This window comes from Euprymna scolopes, chromosome 1 (genome assembly GCF_053919585.1).
Source record: "Euprymna scolopes isolate OS-2025 chromosome 1, ASM5391958v1, whole genome shotgun sequence".
Lineage (NCBI taxonomy): Eukaryota > Metazoa > Mollusca > Cephalopoda > Sepiida > Sepiolidae > Euprymna > Euprymna scolopes.
In genome coordinates this window covers 139,077,088-139,098,851 of record NC_136482.1, presented here as the reverse complement: position 1 = coordinate 139,098,851, position 21,764 = coordinate 139,077,088, and the positions used below count along the sequence as shown (strand labels likewise).

The 21,764-nt window shown below is 32.4% G+C and overlaps 2 protein-coding genes across 11 annotated transcripts in view; one reads left to right on the top strand and one right to left on the bottom strand.

The window, feature by feature from the left end:
* LOC145273340 (retinal-binding protein-like) overlaps positions 1 to 21,764 on the top strand; it is a 381,653-nt gene that overhangs the window by 143,908 nt on the left and 215,981 nt on the right. The gene's annotated exons all lie outside the window — the stretch shown is intronic.
* The window catches only part of LOC145272760 (retinal-binding protein), a 368,701-nt gene that overhangs the window by 282,255 nt on the left and 64,682 nt on the right, over positions 1 to 21,764 (bottom strand). For 2 of the 4 annotated variants that reach the window (XM_080127061.1, XM_080127058.1), the window contains exon 3: positions 18,709 to 18,807. In XM_080127061.1, the coding sequence (XP_079983187.1) occupies positions 18,709 to 18,807 (99 nt within the window). Of the gene's footprint in view, positions 1 to 18,708; positions 18,808 to 19,116; positions 19,232 to 21,764 lie in introns of those variants that run through there. The other 2 variants (XM_080127053.1, XM_080127048.1) reach the window with 2 other exon arrangements.

Genomic DNA, 21,764 nt, shown 5'->3' with positions numbered 1-21,764 from the left:
AGGGCGTGAGTTCCATGTAGAAACGTTGATTTAATTTGAATAAAATAAAATACGCATCAAGTGCGCTTGAAACCATTTGATGAGTATTTTATTTTATCTCCACTATCATATAAAAAGGATATTATGTAAAAATAATTTCATATAATCAAGAGCTGGTTCGTTGATAGGACAGGGGCGCGTTCGAAATGAATGTTTCCGTTTAGAGCATAATTGAACCATGATATTTGCTTTTTTCATTTTAAACTTAAAATGGCGCCATTATTTGCAGATAATTTTATAGAACCAACAGTCACTGTGGAAAGGCATGTAAAGCTTCCTACCGGTACACTGCGGGATGGCAGTTCCCAACTAGAGAATGCAATCAATCCACTTGATTAAAAATGGACGATTTCACCGATTTCGGTGATAATAAAAATATTGGAGGAAGGAACATTTGTTGATCCTCATTCAATCTCAGACAACGCCGAGTCTCCCTGCTAGTTTTGAATAAACTAAAAAATTGCAATAATAAAAATCAATATTTTAATTAGACAGCCATTGGATATATCACACGTACAGACATTAATGTTTCATACAGTGAAGAAAGTGATAATTACTGCTGGCCGGAAGACTCGAACACAGTCAACAAGGTCAATCTTATTTCTGCGGGCTAGTGCTTTTTCCTCTCTGCCACCTAGAATTAACCTTTAAATTGAAGTGAATTTAGATACTTATGAAGTTGTGTATGTGAGGTTGTCATAATAAACGCCCATAAGAGTTTTCTACAAACAGGAAATTCGATATATATATATATATATATATATATATATATATATATATATATATATTAACCATATATTCAAACACTAGCGTGTTTGATATATATATATATATATATATATATATATATATATATATATATTTCAAACACGCTAGTGTTTGAATATATGGTTAAAGGCAGTTTTAGTCATTTAGAACTGCTTTAAAGCTTCACCGCTCACTCATTTTTCGACCAAATTTCAAAACAATTATTACTGTTTATAGATCACCTTCTTAGTTATATTGTGAAAAAAATGTTCAATTTTCGTTCAGTAAAACAAAAGTTATGATGGATTTAGTGGTGGTCGAAATCGTAAAAAAACGTAAGGAGGTGAGCGACGTTTTTTATAACTGGTTTCCATAGCAACCACGTCGTTTTTGCGACTAGTGTTGCTACTTATTCACTGCTGTCGCGAAAAGAGAAGTAACAAGTGAAACAGACAGAATAAAAGAATGAAAGGGAGATAATTGTGGGATTTTATTGAAGCAGACGAGTGCCGTACATTGTTATTACATATGTGTATGTTACGTTTATTGTGGCAAAAAAAAATAAGATCGGAATTAAACAAAGAACAAGTGAATTTATTGGAAGCCTGGAAAAATCATGGATTACAATAGAAAAATGCAAGCATGAAAAGAAATATGGTTAAGCTTTGACAAGTTGTTAAAACTGCAAAAGAAAAGAACAAAATATTCTAATAAAAAATCCAATAAATTCATAACTTAAAATATTGCAGCGTTAATATTTTCAAAATTCTATTTAAGACATTGTATAAACAATTATTAATGCTACAATATTTAAAGTCATAAATTTATTATATTTTTACTATCTTGTCCTTTTCTTTTCTGATTTTAACAACTAGTCCTTTACTTTTCCATGTTTAAGCTTAACCATATTACTTTTCACACTCGCATTTTTCTATTGTAATATATATATATATATATATATATATATATATATATATATATATATATATATATATACTTAATTGAATATTAAAAATGGTAGAGTAGGTCAACTGAATAAATAATGACGATACTCCTCCATAGTTAAAATAAGGACTAAAATCATAGTTGATACAAGGTTAGAAACATAGGGTTATTTTGACGAGGGTAGTTGCGTTGTTTATGTGACGAATATTTATGCTCAAGTTCCATTATGCGATTGCAGGTTGGTTATTTAATGCACTATCGATATCAAGAAGGTAGAAGATGGACTTTCATAAATTTTCTCTTATTTACAAAACTGTATAATCGACCAGGAAGCCAATAGTGAATATAAAGGCCTGATGGGGAGAAGACCGCATAGCAATTAATCGTCAGGATCAACAAGTTGTGTAAGAGAACAAATATAATCATCTAACGATAACATGAAATGGACAGTCTCTATCGAAACACCATCACGAGTGATGGTCCGAGTTACTAATAATAAAATTTAAAAAATGTGAATACATAAGAAAATACTGACTTAAGAAATGACATTTTTTGAAATACCAATATAATCACGAGTAAAACGGATTTAATTTGATATTTAAACTGGAAACGTTTATTAAAAGGTTAAACAAGAAGATGGAACCACTTAAGGAATATAGTTTTTATAATTTCAACACGAATTCAGACTTAATGAATGATTACTTAATGTTACTGTCACATCCGGCATAATATAGAAAACTGTATACATAACCGAGTTCTAATATCTGGTTCTCCCTTATAAAACTTCCACAGCAAGAACTTGTCCCTCTACCACTAGTGCAAAGAACTTTACTTTGAATTAGCTGCATTAAAAAGACGTTATAAAAAGATCGAAGGCCAGAAAGTCGAGTGGTTGTCAATCGTAATATAGTGATGATACTAAAAAAGTCAAATGCCCCCCCCCCCAAAATAGGATGTATATCAAAAATATTCTATTGCAATTTTGGAAATAACTATTTAAAGGTTATAATATTGTGTAGTTTGATATGCGTTCAATGAATTAGCTGCAATAAGAAGGCGTTATAAAAAACTAAAGGCGAGAGGACAGAGGTCGTGCGGTTGGCAGTGAAGAGAACAAGCCGAATAGAAAAAGTCGCTTGCTGTCAATTATTTTTCCTTTTAGATTACAATAATGTTAAATTAAATAAATAAAGATAATATAAAAAAAATGGTTTTCAAATTTTTAAAAAATCTGTTTATAAAGAAAAGAATAAAATTTTCAGAAATTCATTGATCAACTGAATATTAAAAAGACTATAGTAATTTTAAATTATTAATAAACTATGAAATATAAATTAAATACTCTTAAAATATTCAGTAACTATTTTATTATTGAAATACTTTTTTAGATGAATAATTTGTATATTCTATTTATCTATTTGCGTACTGTTATCCTCATCTTCTTGTTAATTTGCCCTAGGCAAGAACTGGCTGATATATCCGTCTTTCAGATCCGTCTGGATCCATCCAATAATATATTTTATAAAATGAGATTTACTGAAGACAATAAAAACACTTCCAAAGGGTGTTTTCTATTTTTTTTTTTTTTTTTTAATAGAAACGGTGAACTTTAAAATAAATCACAGGAAATAATTCCATTATACAAATATGTGGTTTATTTAAAATCTTATATTTTGGCATTCATAATGCAAACACAATTTCAAGCATATGTCTCCACAGCTCACGCATATATGACGTAATCTAAGAGGTTTAATTTTCACAAACTCTACACATTAAATTAGGCTGTATTTCGGCAATAACGCGTCGAATGTTGTCTTTCAAGTGATATATTGTGTCAGGTTTATCAACGTAAGTGTGCGACTTTACAAATCCACAAAGAAAATAATCTAATGGGGTTTAGGGGCACGAACGAGGTGGCTAGTTAACTGGTCCATTACGTGAAATTATACGTTCATTAAATGTTTCTCTAAGTAAATTGGTCGTGTCATTTACAAGTTGCACACGCTGCTGGGGTTGTCAGTATCTTTATGGTGAATTGCCAAACCAAGTTGAACTCAAAATAACCGATAGTAGCCTAATCTGCGATTAAAGAAAATAGAGTTGTCAATTTAAAGTTCGCCGCCTCTAATAACACCCTGTTCTATTATATTCTAAAATCAGTTCTTGAAATTATCAGACGAATCCGAAAGCACTCGGGCCAAAAGTAACTATGGCAGATACATCAGCCAGTTCTTGTCTGCGTGTAACTGAAATAACGTCACTACATTGGATGAAAATGTAATAATTACATGTTTGTTGATAATTCTCCTGTTTGTTCGAATTTTTCACCTTCTTTGTATAGTCAATTATAAAATTTTATTCCAATCCCCTGTTCCTTGAGTAACTTGTAGCACAAAATTATAAACGCTATGCAAGACTTTGTATGAATTTGAAATATAAATACGCTTCGTTTCTAACATACTTTAATATACCGATTCATATAAACAAATGTGTTTCCATTTGATCTATTAAAAAGATGTCGTTTTGTTCAGTTTTAATTTGATCACGTATACTATACGATGTAATCAAATTACAATTTAGTATTTTTTTAACCTTGATCAAGAATAATATAATAGTTATCCGTTGTCATTTTTATCAACAAAGTTTGTCCATTATATTTATCATTTGTATAATCATGTACATATATTCTAATAATTTATTATATTAGAAGAAAAGAGAGTAATAAATGCTACTAATAATAAATAACTTTAATGGAAATTCAATATCGGATGTTTACGTCGTAAGCCAATTACACGGAATTAGTTGCATCGGCAATTAGAAAATTTAAATCTTAATATGCCAGAAAATGAGCAAGCAACATAATCAAGACATCCAATTGCAATATATATACACTTGTGCCCGATATTATTCATACCCCCCTTGAAAATTGAGTTTATTAGGTGTAACTTTTGTAAGAATTTATTGTTTACGTCCATATTGATACATATTCTTAATAAACCTCTTCTGATCATTTTCGTCATTTTAAAATCTCGGGATACTTGTAATAAAAGAAATATACAGCTATTTATAAAATCTGCAATGTTCAAAAATAATCATACCCCCTTATTTTTTCAGTATTAATCGAGTTTCTGACTGTTTGTTTCCTGTTTGATTCTTATTTTGAATGCTTTTATACAACCTTTGATTAATTTCATTTCGTTTTTTGCATTTTTCAGAAATTAAAATGATATCAACTGAAAACCAATAAAAGAATAAAAATTATTAGAATGGGGAAGAAAAAAGAGCTTAGTAATGATCTTAGGACTAAAATTGTGAATTCACATAAGGATGGTTTAGGTTACAAGTTAATTTCCAAGAAATTTGAGGTCCCTACAGCAACAGTACAGAGCATCATCAAAAAATTCCAGAGCCACCACACAACAAACAACTTGATTGGTAGAGGAAGGAAAAGGAAACTGTCTGCTAGAGCCACCAGGAATATTGTAAGAAGTGTTAATTCAAATCCAACCACCACTAATAAGGACATTTTAGAAAATCTGGAGTCTTCTGGCATAAAAATATCAAGGCAAACATTGCAAAGGACTCTGCATGAAAATGGTCTGAAAGGAAGAAGACCAAGAAGGACTCCATTGCACACCGGAAAACACCTTGCAGCACGTCTAAAGTTTGCTAGGACCCATGTGAATTCTCCAGAGTCCGTTTTCTCAAGTATTTTGTGGACTGACGAAACAAAAATTGAATTGTTTGGCCATATGGATGCTTCTTACGTTTGGAGGAAGAAAGGAGAAGCTTACAACCCAAAGAACACCATACCCACGGTGAAACATGGTGGTGGTAGCCTAATGTTTTGGGGCTCCTTTTCGGCTAGTGGTCCAGGTAGTTTGGTCAAGATAGATGGAACCATGAAGAAGGAGCAATATTTGGAGATACTCCAGAAAAACATTAGACAGGATGCGGAGAAGCTCCATTTAGGACCAAACTGGGTCCTTCAACAGGATAATGATCCAAAACATACTGCCAAAATAGTCAAGAAATGGTTTGAGGATAATCAAATTAATGTTTTGGAATGGCCTAGCCAGAGTCCCGACCTGAACCCTATCGAAAACCTCTGGCACATATTGAAAACTGAGGTTAAAAAGCGGAAACCTAGAAATTTGAGGGATTTGGAGAACTACTGCATTGAAGAATGGTCAAAAATCAGTGTTGATGCTTGTAAAAACCTTGTTGATAAATATCCCAAACGGTTACAGGCAGTTATTAAGAATAAATGGCATGCTATTGACTATTAGTAAGAGAGGTATGAATAATTTTGAACTAGTGCCATTATTGTTTTTCTTTGTATAATGTTTCAAACTTGCATAATTTATTTATTTGTTGAGTTTAAATTAAATGCTTATGCTTGATTTATTGTTTGAAATCCCTTTAATATTGTCTACCTTCTGGTTTCAGCAATATTCTTATAGAAATCTCAAAGATCCGAGGGGTATGAATAATATCGGGCACAAGTGTATATATATATATATATATATATATATATATATATATATATATATATATGTGTGTGTGTGTGTGTGTGTATGTATGTGTGTGTGTGTGTGTAAAAAAGGGAAATATGTATATGTTATTTATTTGTTTTTGTTTGCAATACTTTCGAATAAGTTGAATTATATATATATATATATATATATATATATATATATATATATATACATATATATATATATATATATATATATATATATATATATATATATATATATATATATATATGAATTAGATTGATTGAAATAAATTCCCAACTCTACCACCTGTCAATTTATCGCGGTCCTTCCTTGAAGGCGGATAAAACTTATTCCAAACTAATTCTTACGGTGAATATCACTCAAATTCTTTCCTCAAGTTATACTTATATTGCATAAATCTTTTTGTCAGCTTTCCGTTTTCACCTTGTACGTTACATATGCTTTTATTTATTTTCATCACCTTTGTTTGAAACGCGTTTTTATTCTTAAGCATTAATATCTCTGAAAACGATATATGCAGCAAAGAAAGATTGACTGTGCCGTAAAAATGAAAAGAAACTTTTCACTAAGTGACCCTACCCCTAAATCAGCCCCCCACTTCCTCCTGAATAGATTAGCATCTCGGTATCACAAACGCCATTCGACGGGGTTAGGGGAATCGACCAGCATGCTTTAGCCTCGAATGGCCAAACCATAAAAAGACTTAGTAAAAATGTTATCCGTTTCGCATGAAATTAAGCCAATCTAACTATTTCTTGTTTCCTTATGTTTCTATTCTTCTCAAGTTTCTATCTTAATTCTTTACATTTCCAGGCATATTGTTCTGATGATTTTCTCCACTTAAAATAGAGTTATAAACAGCGAAATAGTTTATTTGCCTCGCTTAAATAATAAACCAGTGTTATAGTAAGAGAAGAATCGATAAAAAAAATTATGCTAATTTAGTTAGAAGACAGTAGAACTTTATTTAAGTATGATATTTATTATCTTGGAAATCACGCGAGTGTGCTTATGAGTCTGGTTTGGAACCCCGGCGCATAACTTTTCTAATCTGATTGCCCAGTAGAACTTGTAAATTTACTAGGTAATCAATCTGCGAGTGAATGTAAAGAGTTTTTCTTTTTCTTTTTTTAAACACATTGCGCTGAAACACTGGGGCAGTTGCAATATGTGAGAATTACTTAAGTCGGCCTTTGTCTGCCTTTTATCCCTGACTAGATCAACGAGCCCCAACTTCACTATCTATATTTTTTCCACAAAAGCAGATTTTTGTTTGCATACTACCTTTATTCACTTGACTGGCTTAGACTAGTTTAAAACTGATGCTAATGCACTTAAATATAAATTTTTCCATCTTTGTCCCCTAACATACGAAACTAAAATACAAATTTCCATAAGTATTAAAGACCCCTCAGTGTTGACGACAGGCTTAAAAAACTGAAACCTAACTGAATACAACGCGTAATCGCAACTTTCGTGGTAAACAAACATCTTTTAATTACCACTGTTTAGGAATTTCTCATTCTATGACTAAGTGTAATGTTTAAATATAAGGCTTATACTGGCCACATTTTTATTGCTACTGAGTTATTCTACTAAAATAACTGGCACAAATGTTATTTCTAAATGTCTGCTTAAAAGGGATAATACTTGCTTCCAAGACCCTTGCCTGTGTCTGCTTTGTATGAAAACGTTACAATCCCTTATACCCCGAAAACCTTTCCCAATCCCTGTATATCTATACTGTATATTAATGTTGTATTATTGTAAGGATATCATTTCTCCTGTTCCAAGTGGGCGAAAAAACAATTGCTCTTCTCCCCAAGCTGATGTAAAATCACGTACTTTGCACCTTGGGTTTTTATTATTTATTTATTTTTTAAGCTTTCGGCCCTAAACAATAGGAGACTGACCTTTTAGAAATCGGTAAATACTAAACATCTATAGAATTGTATTGCTAAGGCATGCATTAGTTTAACCTATATATATATATACTCTATAGAATAGATACCTATTAGCCATTGTTTGTGCATGGACTATAAGTGATCTATGTTAACTAGCAAACTACATTTCTTTCACTTAGATGGGAAACATATTGGTGATCATCTTTACATGATAACTAACACCTAACCGCATTTCGAAACACTCCCTAACCCTTATACTATAATTTTCCAGTTAGGCACTAATTAAAAAAACATATTTGATCTTTTTTTTCCTAGTAGAAATTAATTTCAAATCTACAACCCATATACAATACATAACTCCTGTCCAAACGTAACCACATCTTCCAATGAGTGTAAATTCAAAGCAGATACTAATTCTTTGATACTAACTCTATTAATCCTAACTATCCATGCGGGGGCATAGAAATACCTGGACTTGAAACCAGGCGCGGGGAAAACCCTTTCAGCGCTGATGGATCTGTAGATCTGATCAGGTCATCCATCTAGGAGAAGAAAAACTCCGATTTATAAACCTGTGCCACTGACCTCATACGTCTTGGCAAAAAACGGGGAAGGGAGGCCTCCTCAGGCCTGGACGACAACCTCCCTAGAGCTGGTGACTTTATCAAATCACCGGTTTGCAAACCTAAATTGCTTAAGGAGTAGATAGGCTCTGCCTATCGCTCGGCTTCCATACTCCTTCTTTGCCTATTAGCCAGGAGCAGAGGTGCGGTTGCGGGGACTCATTAGAGACGATCAGTGCTTAGCCTTGTTTCCTGACTAGGGCAATGAATGCCGTCCCCCACATTTGCTTCATTCCCTTCTCCTACACCTGGGCATCTTGGGGGTGCTTGTTTACCATAAATGCTAACATGATTGGACTGGGCCACTCCTGTCGGACAGGTTTGAGGGTATCGGTTTGACAGTTACTAGTTGCTGTTTCCAACTGACAGTACAGGGGCCCTAACTCTTTGGTATCACTTAGAGCGGCTGTTCTATCATCAGTTGTATAATATAATGATGTTTGTAGTGCCATGACGCGCTTAGAAAGGGACCCTGCATTCATCTCTAGTGGGCATTCCCGAGGCCACATTCCTGTGGATGAGGAGCCGATTGATGGTTACTCGTGTTGCATGATGGTGCCTATGCACATCCGTTTTGCCTAACACTTCACCCTAGATCTGAAAAACTATGAAATAAAATGAAATGACAGCTCAATTGAAAAAATCGTTCAAACCAGACACACACTCAAACAATTCGCCTCCTCTCTTGAGATTTGCATTTATAAATATCCAAGGACATAGAACTAACTTAGATGATGCAGAATCATTTCTCCTAGCAAACTTGCACTCCTCCATCACATCTAACATCTTTAACATGTCTGGTTATCTTCCACTTTGTCGTAAGGACTGTGACAGACACATGCACAGACTGGGATTCTATATTTGTAACACCCTCCCCATGTCTAGGGAATCTAAACTAGAATCAGGTGACCAGCCCTTCATGTACTTTAAACAAACTTTACAACATATCGTTAGCTACCTATATTTTCTTTATCGCTCTCCATCACCCCAGGACTGTAATACAATCAATAATGTATCTGACAGCATAGATGTAGCACTCTCCTTTGACACTAGCATACAAATACATGTATTTTGTGACTTTAACGCTCACCACAAATTGGTTTGGCTTCTCTAACTACACTGACACAGCTGGTAGCGTCATCCATAACTTTGCTATATCCCATTTCTTGACACAGACAGTAACATTCCCGTCCTGTCTCCCAGATCGCCAGGACCAACAAGTCTCACTTTTGGATCTATTTCTAACAACTGTTCCTGATGATTGTGTAACAAACGCTCATTACCCACTCGGGAATGCTGATCATGCTGTAATAATGATAGACATTACTCCAAACTCTCGACCCCAAGTTGAAGAGCCATTGCTCAAAACAACAAGGTACTACAATAAGGCTGATTAGGAAGCCATTATCTTTCCTCTTCTAGCAGAACAGTGCGCAAATGGTTCAAAGCAGCAATTGAAGCACACGGAAGTTCTATAGTAAACCGCACTCTCCCCAATGGTTTACTTCTACATGCGCAGCTGCCATTTCTCAGAGGCAACATGTATACCGTAGATTTATCCGGCATAAGTCCTGTACAAACAGACGAAAGTATATAGAAGCTAGAAATAATTGCAAGAAAGAAGTAGCAACAGCTAAGAGTAAATACACTAAAACCACCAGGAACCGCATTGAAGTGCAAAAATTAGGAACTCGTGATTTCTGGAAAATCTACAACAGTGTAGTAAATAATGGGCAATCGACTATACCCCCACTATCAAACAATCATGAGGTTGTTTGCACAGCAACAGAGAAAGCTAATATGCTTGCCCGTAAGTTTGCCTCAAACTCTACCTTGAGCCCAGCAAGCCATTCCCTCCCTGATTTTCCTCTGTGGACAGAAACCACACTAACTAAATGTAAAGATCACACCCTCCCAAGCATGTGGATCTGATCTTATCCAAGCTGTGCCATTAAAAATTGCTCTGCTAAGGTCGCTCCTGTTCTCTCTAAACTCAAAATTTTAAACTTAAATATTTGAGTCCTTAATTAATCAAGCTCTAGACCACCACCTTACAGCAGCTAAACTTTTGTCAGACCACCAATATGGATTTAGGCAAGCCCATTCTACTGCAGATATTCTAACTGTAATCTCTGAACGTTTATACCAAGCACTGGATAAGGCCGGGGAGGGGAGGGCAGTAACCATAGATATATCTAAGGCTTTTGACAGGATATGGCACGATGATCTTCTGATGAAAATAAAATCTTATAGTATTACTGGACGAATGCTATGCATAATTAAATCCTTTTTAAATGAGAGAAGAATTCAGGTTGTCCTCGATAGGCGTATGTCCAAAAAATTTGATATAAATGCGGGTGTACCTCAGGGATCGATCCTTGGACCATTATTATTTCTGACATTCATAAATGACTTACCTAATGAAATTGTCTCTGAGATGGGTATACTTGCCGACGAAACCATGCTCTATAGAAGACATGCGGGGAAAACTAATGAACACATATCTAAGGTAATGGCCGAAACCCTAGAGGAAGACCTTCAGTCTGTAGTGGAATGGGGGTCATAAATTGATGGTAACGGTCAACGCTGCCAAGACAAAGTTAGTTTCCTTTAATAATTACATGAAATGTTACCAACCACCAATAGCTATGGCTAGAGATATTTTACCTGAAAACACTTCGTTCAAGCTCCTTGGCTTGACGTTCATAGGAAACATGAGTTAGAATAGATACATTGATATCATTGCCAAGGCTGCTGCAAAGAAGGTGGGCTCTTTTTATCGTGCTAGAAAGTTACTTACGCCAGAAAATATCCTGTACTTCTAGAAAGCCACCATTCGCCAATATATGGAGTACTGCTGTCACATTTGGGCTGGTGCATCTGCTACTAGTATCTCACACCTGGACAGTGTCCAAAAGAGAGTCGGCAACCTAATAGGTCCTGGATTGTCATCTAAACCTCAGCCCCTGTCCCACCGACGAAATGTTGCATCCCTCTGCCTGTTTTACAAGTATTTTAATGGTGGATGTTCTGACGAACTACAAGCACTTGTACCCCCTCGACGAAAATACCCCCGACAAAACTGACAAGCAGCAAAATCCCATCCCTACACAGTTGAGATCCCTAAACTGCAGGACTTTGGAATTCTCTTCCGGTTTCCTGTTCCCCAACTGTACTGACATGCAGAAGTTCAAGTGTAATGTAAACAGACATCTTGCTGCAAAACTCCCTACATAGTACCCCTGCAACTTAGGTTCTTGATAGTAGCCCCCTACATCAAAGTGGCAATATGCCTTGTTGTGTGTGTGCGTGTGTATGTGTATGTGTGTGTGGTCACGAATAGGCTCCTATATGGTTGACTATTTTAAAAAACTGATTACATAAAATGATAGAAGATGTATCGAGACACAGGAATGGGTATGTTTGATTTGGCATAATAATGATTTATTAAAATTGTGGGTTACGCGCCTGGTCCACAAAATATGGAAATAAAAAATTAAAAAAAAAACAAAAAAAAAACGTTTACAAGTGTTTTTGATATAGATGTACATAAGAATACTTTGATAAGTATGTTTTAACTTAAATAGGGATGGTATAATAAAATTGTGGGGCCTGCATTCGCGCCTGGCCTCCAGAGAATGGAAATAGGCACAAACTTTAATAAAGACTTTTCATATCTATCTGCGTAAGTATACTTTGATATTTATGTTTTAGTTTGAAGAAATATGGTATAATAAAATTATGGGGTGTTCGTTCGCGTCTGACCTCCATAGAATGGAAATGTCACAAAGTTTTACAAGGTTTTTTTAATATAGATCCACAGAATATTGTGATAAGTGTCTCAGTGTGAACAGGTATGGTATAAGGAATTATGGGGTTTATCTATTTTATTTTTACTTTTAATTTTTCCATGTAATTATCCACAACCACTCAAAAAACTATTTTTAATAATTGTGCTGAAAAGCAAAATTAGCGTCCATTCGCAGCTGAACATTTTGCTAGCCGCATTTCATTTCCTCTGATGATATGTGCCATTGTTGAAAATCCATGGATTAAGGAAATTAAAATAACCCCTTCTATATATTCCTTTTGTCAAAAAATAAATTCTTAAATCGAATATATGTCTCTATATGTTGTTTTTTCAGAATTTAAAATTTAACGATTAAATATTGAGCTTTTCCTGTTTGGCTAGGATCACCTTGAAAGTATTATTTCAAGTAATATCTATCAGGATTTTTCATTTGAATTCTATCATTGTCTTATCTCGCTTATATATATATATATATATATATATATATATATATATATATATATATATATATATATATATATATGTATATATATATATATATATATATATATATACACACACACACACACATATATATATATATATATGTGAGTTCAATTATTGGACGCGAGAATTTGATCGATGGAGTACAAATTTAATTTTGTATGCATTGTATACTGAAACAATAACTATATAGAAATGGAAAAGATATGTGCTCGAGCCCGGGGCGACAGTTAATTGGATAGACAGTATCGAGATAATAAACAAAACAAACAAAACGTTGAAGGAAAATTGAGAATATGTGGAAACTTACCTCCCTTTATATCACCATTTCTTAACGCATCAGAGGATTTCTTTTTTCATGATTGTGAAGAAATATAATCAACAGATTTTCTCCTTTATTACATATATAGATCTAGATATATTTATAGCGAGAAGGGGGAGAGAGAAAATAAATAAGTACAGACGGACCGACAGAGACGTGTTAGGTTTTCAAAAAATATATAAAAATCTTAAATGTTCTTGTATTATATTTTATTAAAAATATTTATATATTTATGCTTTCTTTTTATAAAAAACATAATAAATAAATCCCAGGCAGGATCAAAACAGCACACTCGAAGTTGTCAGAGTGAGTCTCTCCCAAGAGAGCTTTGGGATATTTCTAAGTGCTCTTCTTAAATAACACTGCTAATTAAATTTTTATTTCTTGTGCAAAATGTTGGAAAGAGGTTGGAACATCCTTAAAAAAAAACGGTGCGTAGATGTTCAGAACTATTCTCATCATGTAAACTGCAACACTTTTATTAACTTTTATATTTTAAGAACATTCTATAAATTGTCTTTCTATAAACTGACAAACATACACATACGTTCTCTTTTATTACATAGTTATTTGACATTTTAGGCCGTGAGAAACGAGAAAAGGTTAAAGCAGGGCTTATAATGAGTGCTTTATGCCAAATTGATGGTTATGGTTAAACCTGTGCTCATTTGTAAATCTTGAACATCAAATGGATACATAATTCGTTACACCTTATCACTCATAAAAAAATTCAACCAGATCGGTTCAGTAGTTGCCAAGAAAACTTCTAGAGTAAAAATGGTCTTACGAGAAAAAAACAACAACAACAACAACAAAAAAAAAACAATCTCTCTAAGAGTACTGCTTGATACATATGAAATTCTTAAAAAATCGGCCCAGCCGTTTTGAAATTCATAAAGAACGAACTCACGCACACAGATAAAAGGCCTTATATATATATATATATATATATATATATATATATATATATATATATATGTGTGTGTGTGTGTGTGTGTGTGTGTGTGTGTGTGTGTGTGTGTGGGTGTGGAGAGAGAGAGAGAGAGAGAGAGAGAGAGGGGGGTGCGGCGTAGAGCAAGCTTTCCGTATTTTCATTTCCATGTTTTATTCCTTATTTCTATTCTTTATTTTCCTTGGCTATCATCTCCACCTTTTTCCTTTATTAAATATTCTCGTTACATAATCCCTGTCTTAATAAATGCTCTTCTTCTTTCGCCTTTGAAATATTTATAACGCTCTCACTCCCCCTCCACTTCCATTACTTATCCCTTTTAACTTTTCCATTTCTAACCTTAAATGTCTATAAAGTCGGTGGTGTTTTTATACTCTTGTATAATGCTGGTTTTTCTTTCCTTTTCTGATAAGAAGCATTTAGCTTTGAAATGCCATGGTCTAAAGAGGTTTCCCTCCTTATCTCTCTTTAATTTAATGTAATCAACCTTAATCTTATTGACATGATATTGTAATAAACCTCGAATGTAACTTTAATTAGACAGAGATGCATTGGATAATAAATATGCAAAAAATTTAAGATAGTCTAAACTTAAATCTTATCATAAAAAAGGGGAGAATAGAATGTTTTTTGTTTCCATGAAATAAAAAAAAAACATACAAAGCAGGATCGAAACCAGTCATTTGAGGTTGTTGGTTTGAATTTATCCCAATTAAGTTGGTAGAATATTTCTTCAGAATATTTCTTTAAAGAAAAACCATAATAATATTCATACTTCTTATGCAAACGTTGGGAAAGTGCTGGAACATCTTTAAAAGGTTAGGTTTTATGTTAGGACAATTCCCATCATGTTTCTAGTTAAATTTTACACGTGTATAAACTTAAATTTTTAGTAGCAATCTCTAATCTGTTTTTCTATAAACAAACATAAGTTGGCTGTTATTATATAGATAAATAAGTTATACATTTAACGTACGTATATACAGATAGAATGCATATATATGTATATATAATAATATATATATATATATATATATATATATATATATATATATATATATATATATATTATGAAATATATTCTCGTATACTTCTTTTATAATGTATCATTTATAGGAAATAAATAAAAAAAATTAAAAAAAACATGAATTACAAATAAATGTGACTCATCAAAAGTTTCAAAAATACAGGCCGGGTTTTATAAATCATTAAACCCGCCCTGTATTTTTACAATTTTCTCATAAGTGTGGTCAATTTGTTATTAAAGATATAGTATTTTTCTCTATTATTATTCAACAATTAAATACGAAATGCGAAAATATCTGACCGTTATTTAGAAAGGCGTACAAGAGTCAAGTTGCATTCGTCTAAAAAATGAACGCAACTGTTTTTTTTTTCTTCTTGCGTCGATTTCCTTTCGTGTGAAATGGAAAATACTTTGTATAATATGTGTCCTCGTATATTTATGTTGTAATGTAATATTGCAAATAAACAACAAATGCATTATAAGAAACCGTTTTACATGACAGAAAATCCAAGCGAGAACATCTTAATAATTTTATAACTTTGTGGATCGCCCGAGCGTCCTTGAAGTCGTATTCCTGTCTATGTGTTTGTTCACAATTTGATTAATATGTACAAAAGGTTCACTGTTATACAAATTAATTTTCATACTGAAAACGGACATTTAAACATTTATATTCCAGCATGATTTCTATATGTACTATGCATTCAAAGGAAATCTACATTCAAGGAATAACATAATATATTGCATATTACATTAAAGAAAATCTATTTTAATAATTAGCTCGATTTTATTAACTGTTTGTTGTAATAAAATTGTCTTCCTTGTTATATCTAGAAATATTATTTAAAGTTGGTTTATTTAATTTATTTTCAGTTATCATAAGACTATACCAGCTGTCATTAAAAACGAAAGTATGTTTACGTATTTAAGCTGTGAGAGTTATTTCCCCGTAAAGCTATTTTCCGTTTAATTTTCATAGACGAAAATGTTATGCTTCCATAAATCCGACATGTGATCCACTTTCAGGAAAATTGTAAGAAGTTAAGATATTCGGTATAGCACTAAACTCTCATTTCGTCAATATGTTTCAATCTGATAACGCCGGGTATATATAGCTGATTTTTCTTAAAACATATGTAACTTTACTTTCTAAATAACGGTCACAACACTACTATATTTTCGCATTTCGTATTTAACTGATAAAGGTTATGAGTTCGCCTAACACGTCCTAACTCTTCCAAAAGAAATAAACATGAACTATGTATTTAACAATATAATGGTGCTTCGTATATGGCATAATCACACTGACACATGGGTCCCGGTTGATCACCGAAGTTAAGCATCGCTGAACTTGGTCAGTACTAAAACGGGTGACCATTAGGGAACACCTGCTGCATGTGCTCTCCGCTTATCTCAGTATTATTTCCAGTCGTCCGGGACTTCCTCTTTCAATTGGAATCAAGTAGTGCCGACTCAGAAGAGGTGCTGTTTCGGATTAACCAATCCTTGTTTAACGGATACATGCACACGCACTTTTACAAAGGGTATCAATTGTCTCCCAAGACAAACTGAGGTCATCATTATAAAAAACGAATCCAAAAAATAACGGAAGGTGAATCAAAGTTATCTTAAATTAAGTTGTTTTGTTATTTGTTTTCTATAATAATATATTACAAGAAAGGCATATGGTATGATCTATGTTAAACTTTATATAGGCAAAACAATCTACGCAAAAATAAAAGAACAGTTGAGATCATTTTAAGCGAATACAACTTAACAACGCATCTCTAACAGTCACATATCTACTACATTTTTGCTTGTGCATTTGACTGACGTGGGCGATAGAATCACTGAAATTCTCATTCCTCCATGGAACAATATATTAACGATGTCTTTTAAAAATGTAAAAGAAATACCGAACCGAATTGTTACAATTGTTTTTTGCTATTTATTTCCTATAATTATATTATAAATAATGTATATAATATAAATATTATACACAATATATGAATATAATAAATATCTTCTGTATGATAAAGTAAGTCGGTATATTTTTAAAGTCTGCAATCGCTTTGAGTCTAGCATATCCATATTTGATTCTATCTAACCAATTTTTCTCTTCTCCCTCGGTATTATATTATTTGCAATAAAATATATTCCGATTAAGTTTATTTCTGGATATATTAAACTGGCTTGAAAAATCTTTAAAATTGAGATCATTTTTTAATCGACCTAAGCATAAGCACTCGCTTATAACATCGATAAAATCACATGGATGAGTATAAATGTTTTAATATTATTGTTAAAGTAAAAATTCGATATATATATATATATATATATATATATATATATATATATATATACATATATATATATATATAAGAATAATAAGATGAAAAATGTTTCCTTTAAAGCATATAAAGATAAAAACATTATCGTAAAGTAATAATTTTTTAAAAATTTCATTATGCTTTAAATGATTTAATAAAATTTAATAAAAATAATAAGACGAAGTTAAGTAATTAGATGACAAACATTTTCTTTAAAAATAATTAGATGAAGTACATTTTCTTTAAAGATTAAATAGATGAAAAATATTTCCTTTAAAGAATAATAAAACGAAAAATATTTTTTAAAGAATAATTAGATTTCCTTAAAGAATAATACGATAAAAAATATTTTCTTTTAAAGAATAATAAAAACATTTCGTTTAAGGATAATAAAACTATTTATTTTAAAGAATAATTCGGCGAAGAATATTTTCTTAAATAAGATAAAAACATTTTCTTTAAATAATAATTAGACGAAAATATTTTCTTTTAAAATATTACGATAAAATACATATTTAAAGAATAATAAGATGTTATCTTTAAAAAATAATACAATGAATAATATTTAAATGAATTATATTTTTCAAATAATAATATGGACAATATTTGATTAAAGAAAAGTAAGAGACGTAACATTTATTTAAGGATTAATAAGTTTAAGAATATATTTACTTAAAGCTTAATACCCTGAACAACATTTGTTTAATTTCTATTGAATTAGTTTCGTTTTCAAAAGATAGCAATAAAAAAAATAAGAAGCAAAACTATGTGAATATTTTTTTTTCATTTTCTGCCTTTTATTTTGTTTTCTAGCAAGTAAAAGAATTAGATATGATTAATGTTATGAACATCTTTCTTTGAAAAAATATATATGAATGAACGACAAAGTAAAATACAAATGAAAGACAAATAAATGACAAAATAAAACATATCAGTTCTAAAATGTCCAAGCAAAAGTAAAAAAACGAGAATTGAATGAAAGTTAAAAGAAGTTACACTTACTTCTACGAGGGCCACCTCTTTCTCTGGTGTCCGGACTTTGTTGTATCCCCACCACTCTTCGTTGGCGGTTGTGGCGATTTTCCCCTCGATCATGGAATACTTAATTAAGGCAAATGAGGAAGCAGCGACCGAAGGAAAAGAACAAAAAGAAAAGAAACGCAATGAGAAAATAAATAATAAGCATGACAAGGTATAAACGTCTACGTCTTTTGTAGTTACAGACGAACGGATAGGGAATAAGTCAGTAATGAAAACGAGAGATAATATCGAAATTAAATAGCAAAGGAATAGAAGAAACAAAAGAACCAATCATCGGATATTATGTTTTCCTAGTGGATTCAATAATACCGAAATGAGAAGAGCATATTGGTCAGATACGATAGATAAGTAGTTCTCGCGTAATTTTACCTTGGTCGATAAAGGAAGACGCATCCTTTCTCTGGCCTCCATCTTGGAAATGTTATCTATACTACATTTGTCGGAACAGTGTGATTTTTTTTCTTAGAAAATAAAATAAAATAAACAAAGAAAATTATTTTATCTTGTTTTCCATTTCGTTTTCTTCGTGCTCTGCGACGACGACAGGAATCACAGGAATGGTTAAAAGACGAGCAAACAAGAGCAAATAAGGGAAATGGCAGAATGGACAAATAAATTGAACCAATTCCATTTCTCTATCTCGCTAGAGTCGAGAAAGAGAAAAAAGGGTCAGCCAAGGAATGCAGAACAGTAATTAAAATTGATTACCACACACACACACACACACACACACACACACACACACACACACACACACACACACACATATGCGTGTGTGTGGAGTTTTTATTTGCAATTTCACTTAAATAACAGAGATAAAACTACTACTACTAATATATATATATATATATATATATATATATATATATATATATATTTGTTATTGTTTATATATATATATATGTGTGTGTGTGTGTGTGTGTGTGTGTTTACACAGGAATCACCACTTATTAAGGCCTGGAGACCACTCAGGGATAAGGGTTTATGGTTATACATTATTCAATGTGATTATAGCGTAGTAAACATAAGTAGTGGGAATTTTGTAAATTGGATTACTTGGGGGGACGGTTGTTCAAGAACTTGCTTACGTTTGACTTGATGACAATTAGATTGTAGTCAGTTGGAAAGCAAGCTTTCGGAAGAGAGTTCCACATGCGTGCAGTTCTAAGAAAGAAGCTTTGTTCATGGAATCTACATTTAGGTTTAGGCACAGATAAAGAGTGGGGGAAATTATTTTGGTTAGACGAGTATTTTTCGTGAAAGCTTGGCGAGGAGGGACCATAGATTCAAGCTCAGCTGAGCACTTACCATGAAAATAACGATAAAGCAGAGACAGGCTTGCAACGTCTCTTCTGTGAGAAAGAGGTTGCAGGGAAGAGAAAAGGCCCCCCCCCACTAAGCTACAAAGTCTATTTTGAACTCTGTCAAGGCAGGATAAGTTGCTTCTAGCTGCTCCTGCCAAGATGTGGCAACAGTATTCTATCGTTGGCCGTACCTGGCTTTTATATTGGTAGAAAATTGCATCAGGAGTGAGATATCTACTGGAGCGGTAGAAGGATCCCACCATTTTTCTAGCGACCTTGGCAATGGATTTGGTATAAGTGTTCCATTTCAGGTCAGGAGTAAAGGTCAAGACCTGAAGCTTGTCTGTTTGTTAGAAGGTAAATGTACTAGCAGGCCCGTGTATCGGCTTTGCCCGGGCGAAACATCTGTATAATATTCTGCTTGCCCCTTCTTTAGTTAATGTATATGCTGCGCTTAGGAAAAGGCCAAATTGCTTCAAAAAAGGTAAAATTTGCGAAAATTGTTTTTAGAAAGTAAATCTTACAATCCTGGACAAAAATGTAAGAGTGAACTTTATTTTGATATAGCCTCGTTTTAGAATATCATAATAATAATATATGATCAATGTTGTAATGGTTTGAGAAAGGAACTTGTAGTAATTTCGACGTGCAACGGTTCTTCACAGAAGTCAACGAAACGTTACGCAAAAAAAGAAATATTTTAAAGAAACAGTAAAAAAAGAAAAGATTGTCTGCGAAAAGGTGCTAGACTGAAGGCCTTAATTAAAGATTGTTTTTTACAATATGATTTTATTATTTGTATTGAACAATGTAGCACAGTATTACTTTTTTACTACTTATTGATTTATCTCATTTGGACCAGTTCTATATTTGAATACAATAGACAATATTTTCATAGAAATGTTCATAAACTCACATTTGCTTTGTCAAAAAAATTTTTTGTGCTATCCAGAAATATATCAGCTTGTTGTTTAAATATATTTCTCATTCAGTAGAATGTCCACAGGTCTTGCTAGTAAAATAATAATTGCTGCATATGCACTTGTGTTATCGTGCTTTTATTTTAATTATATTTTCAAGTTAAATTCAAATTTTATTATTTTTTTAAATTTTTAAGTGAAAGTGCAGAATAATTACAAAACACTCTTTCCTTCTTATGTTAAGAATGGCTTTCTAAATAATAACGTTATTATTTCAGCACGGTAAGATAAGTAATAATTTAATAAAAATATTAATATTTTTTAAAAAATATTCTGAAAGTAAAATGAGGAAAGCACCCGTGTTACTGCAAGCAATTTAGGTAATTAGAATCTGATGTATCGATGTTTCGGCATTGATCGGGAAAATATAAAATAATGATTTAATTTGATGAAAAGAAATGCTAAAGTATCAATTTAAAAGTATTCATTTCACTGTAAGTAATTTAAGTGATTAAAATATGCGTTACATAAGTATTTATTAAGCAATAAAATAGATTTATGTACGTTTTGGGTGATTGTACCATTCTATATTATTAAGTGGTTGCTAATGTGATTGAATCCTATTCCAATCATCTAAATTACTTTCGGCATTCATCTAAAAATTGTGCATGATCTACTCCATATATACATTTCTTAATAATAAAAAAACACCAATAAAAATGTCAAAAAGTAAATATAACCCCCAAATATTCGTGAAATTTTCCACGGTCATTAAAAGAGATAAATCATTGAT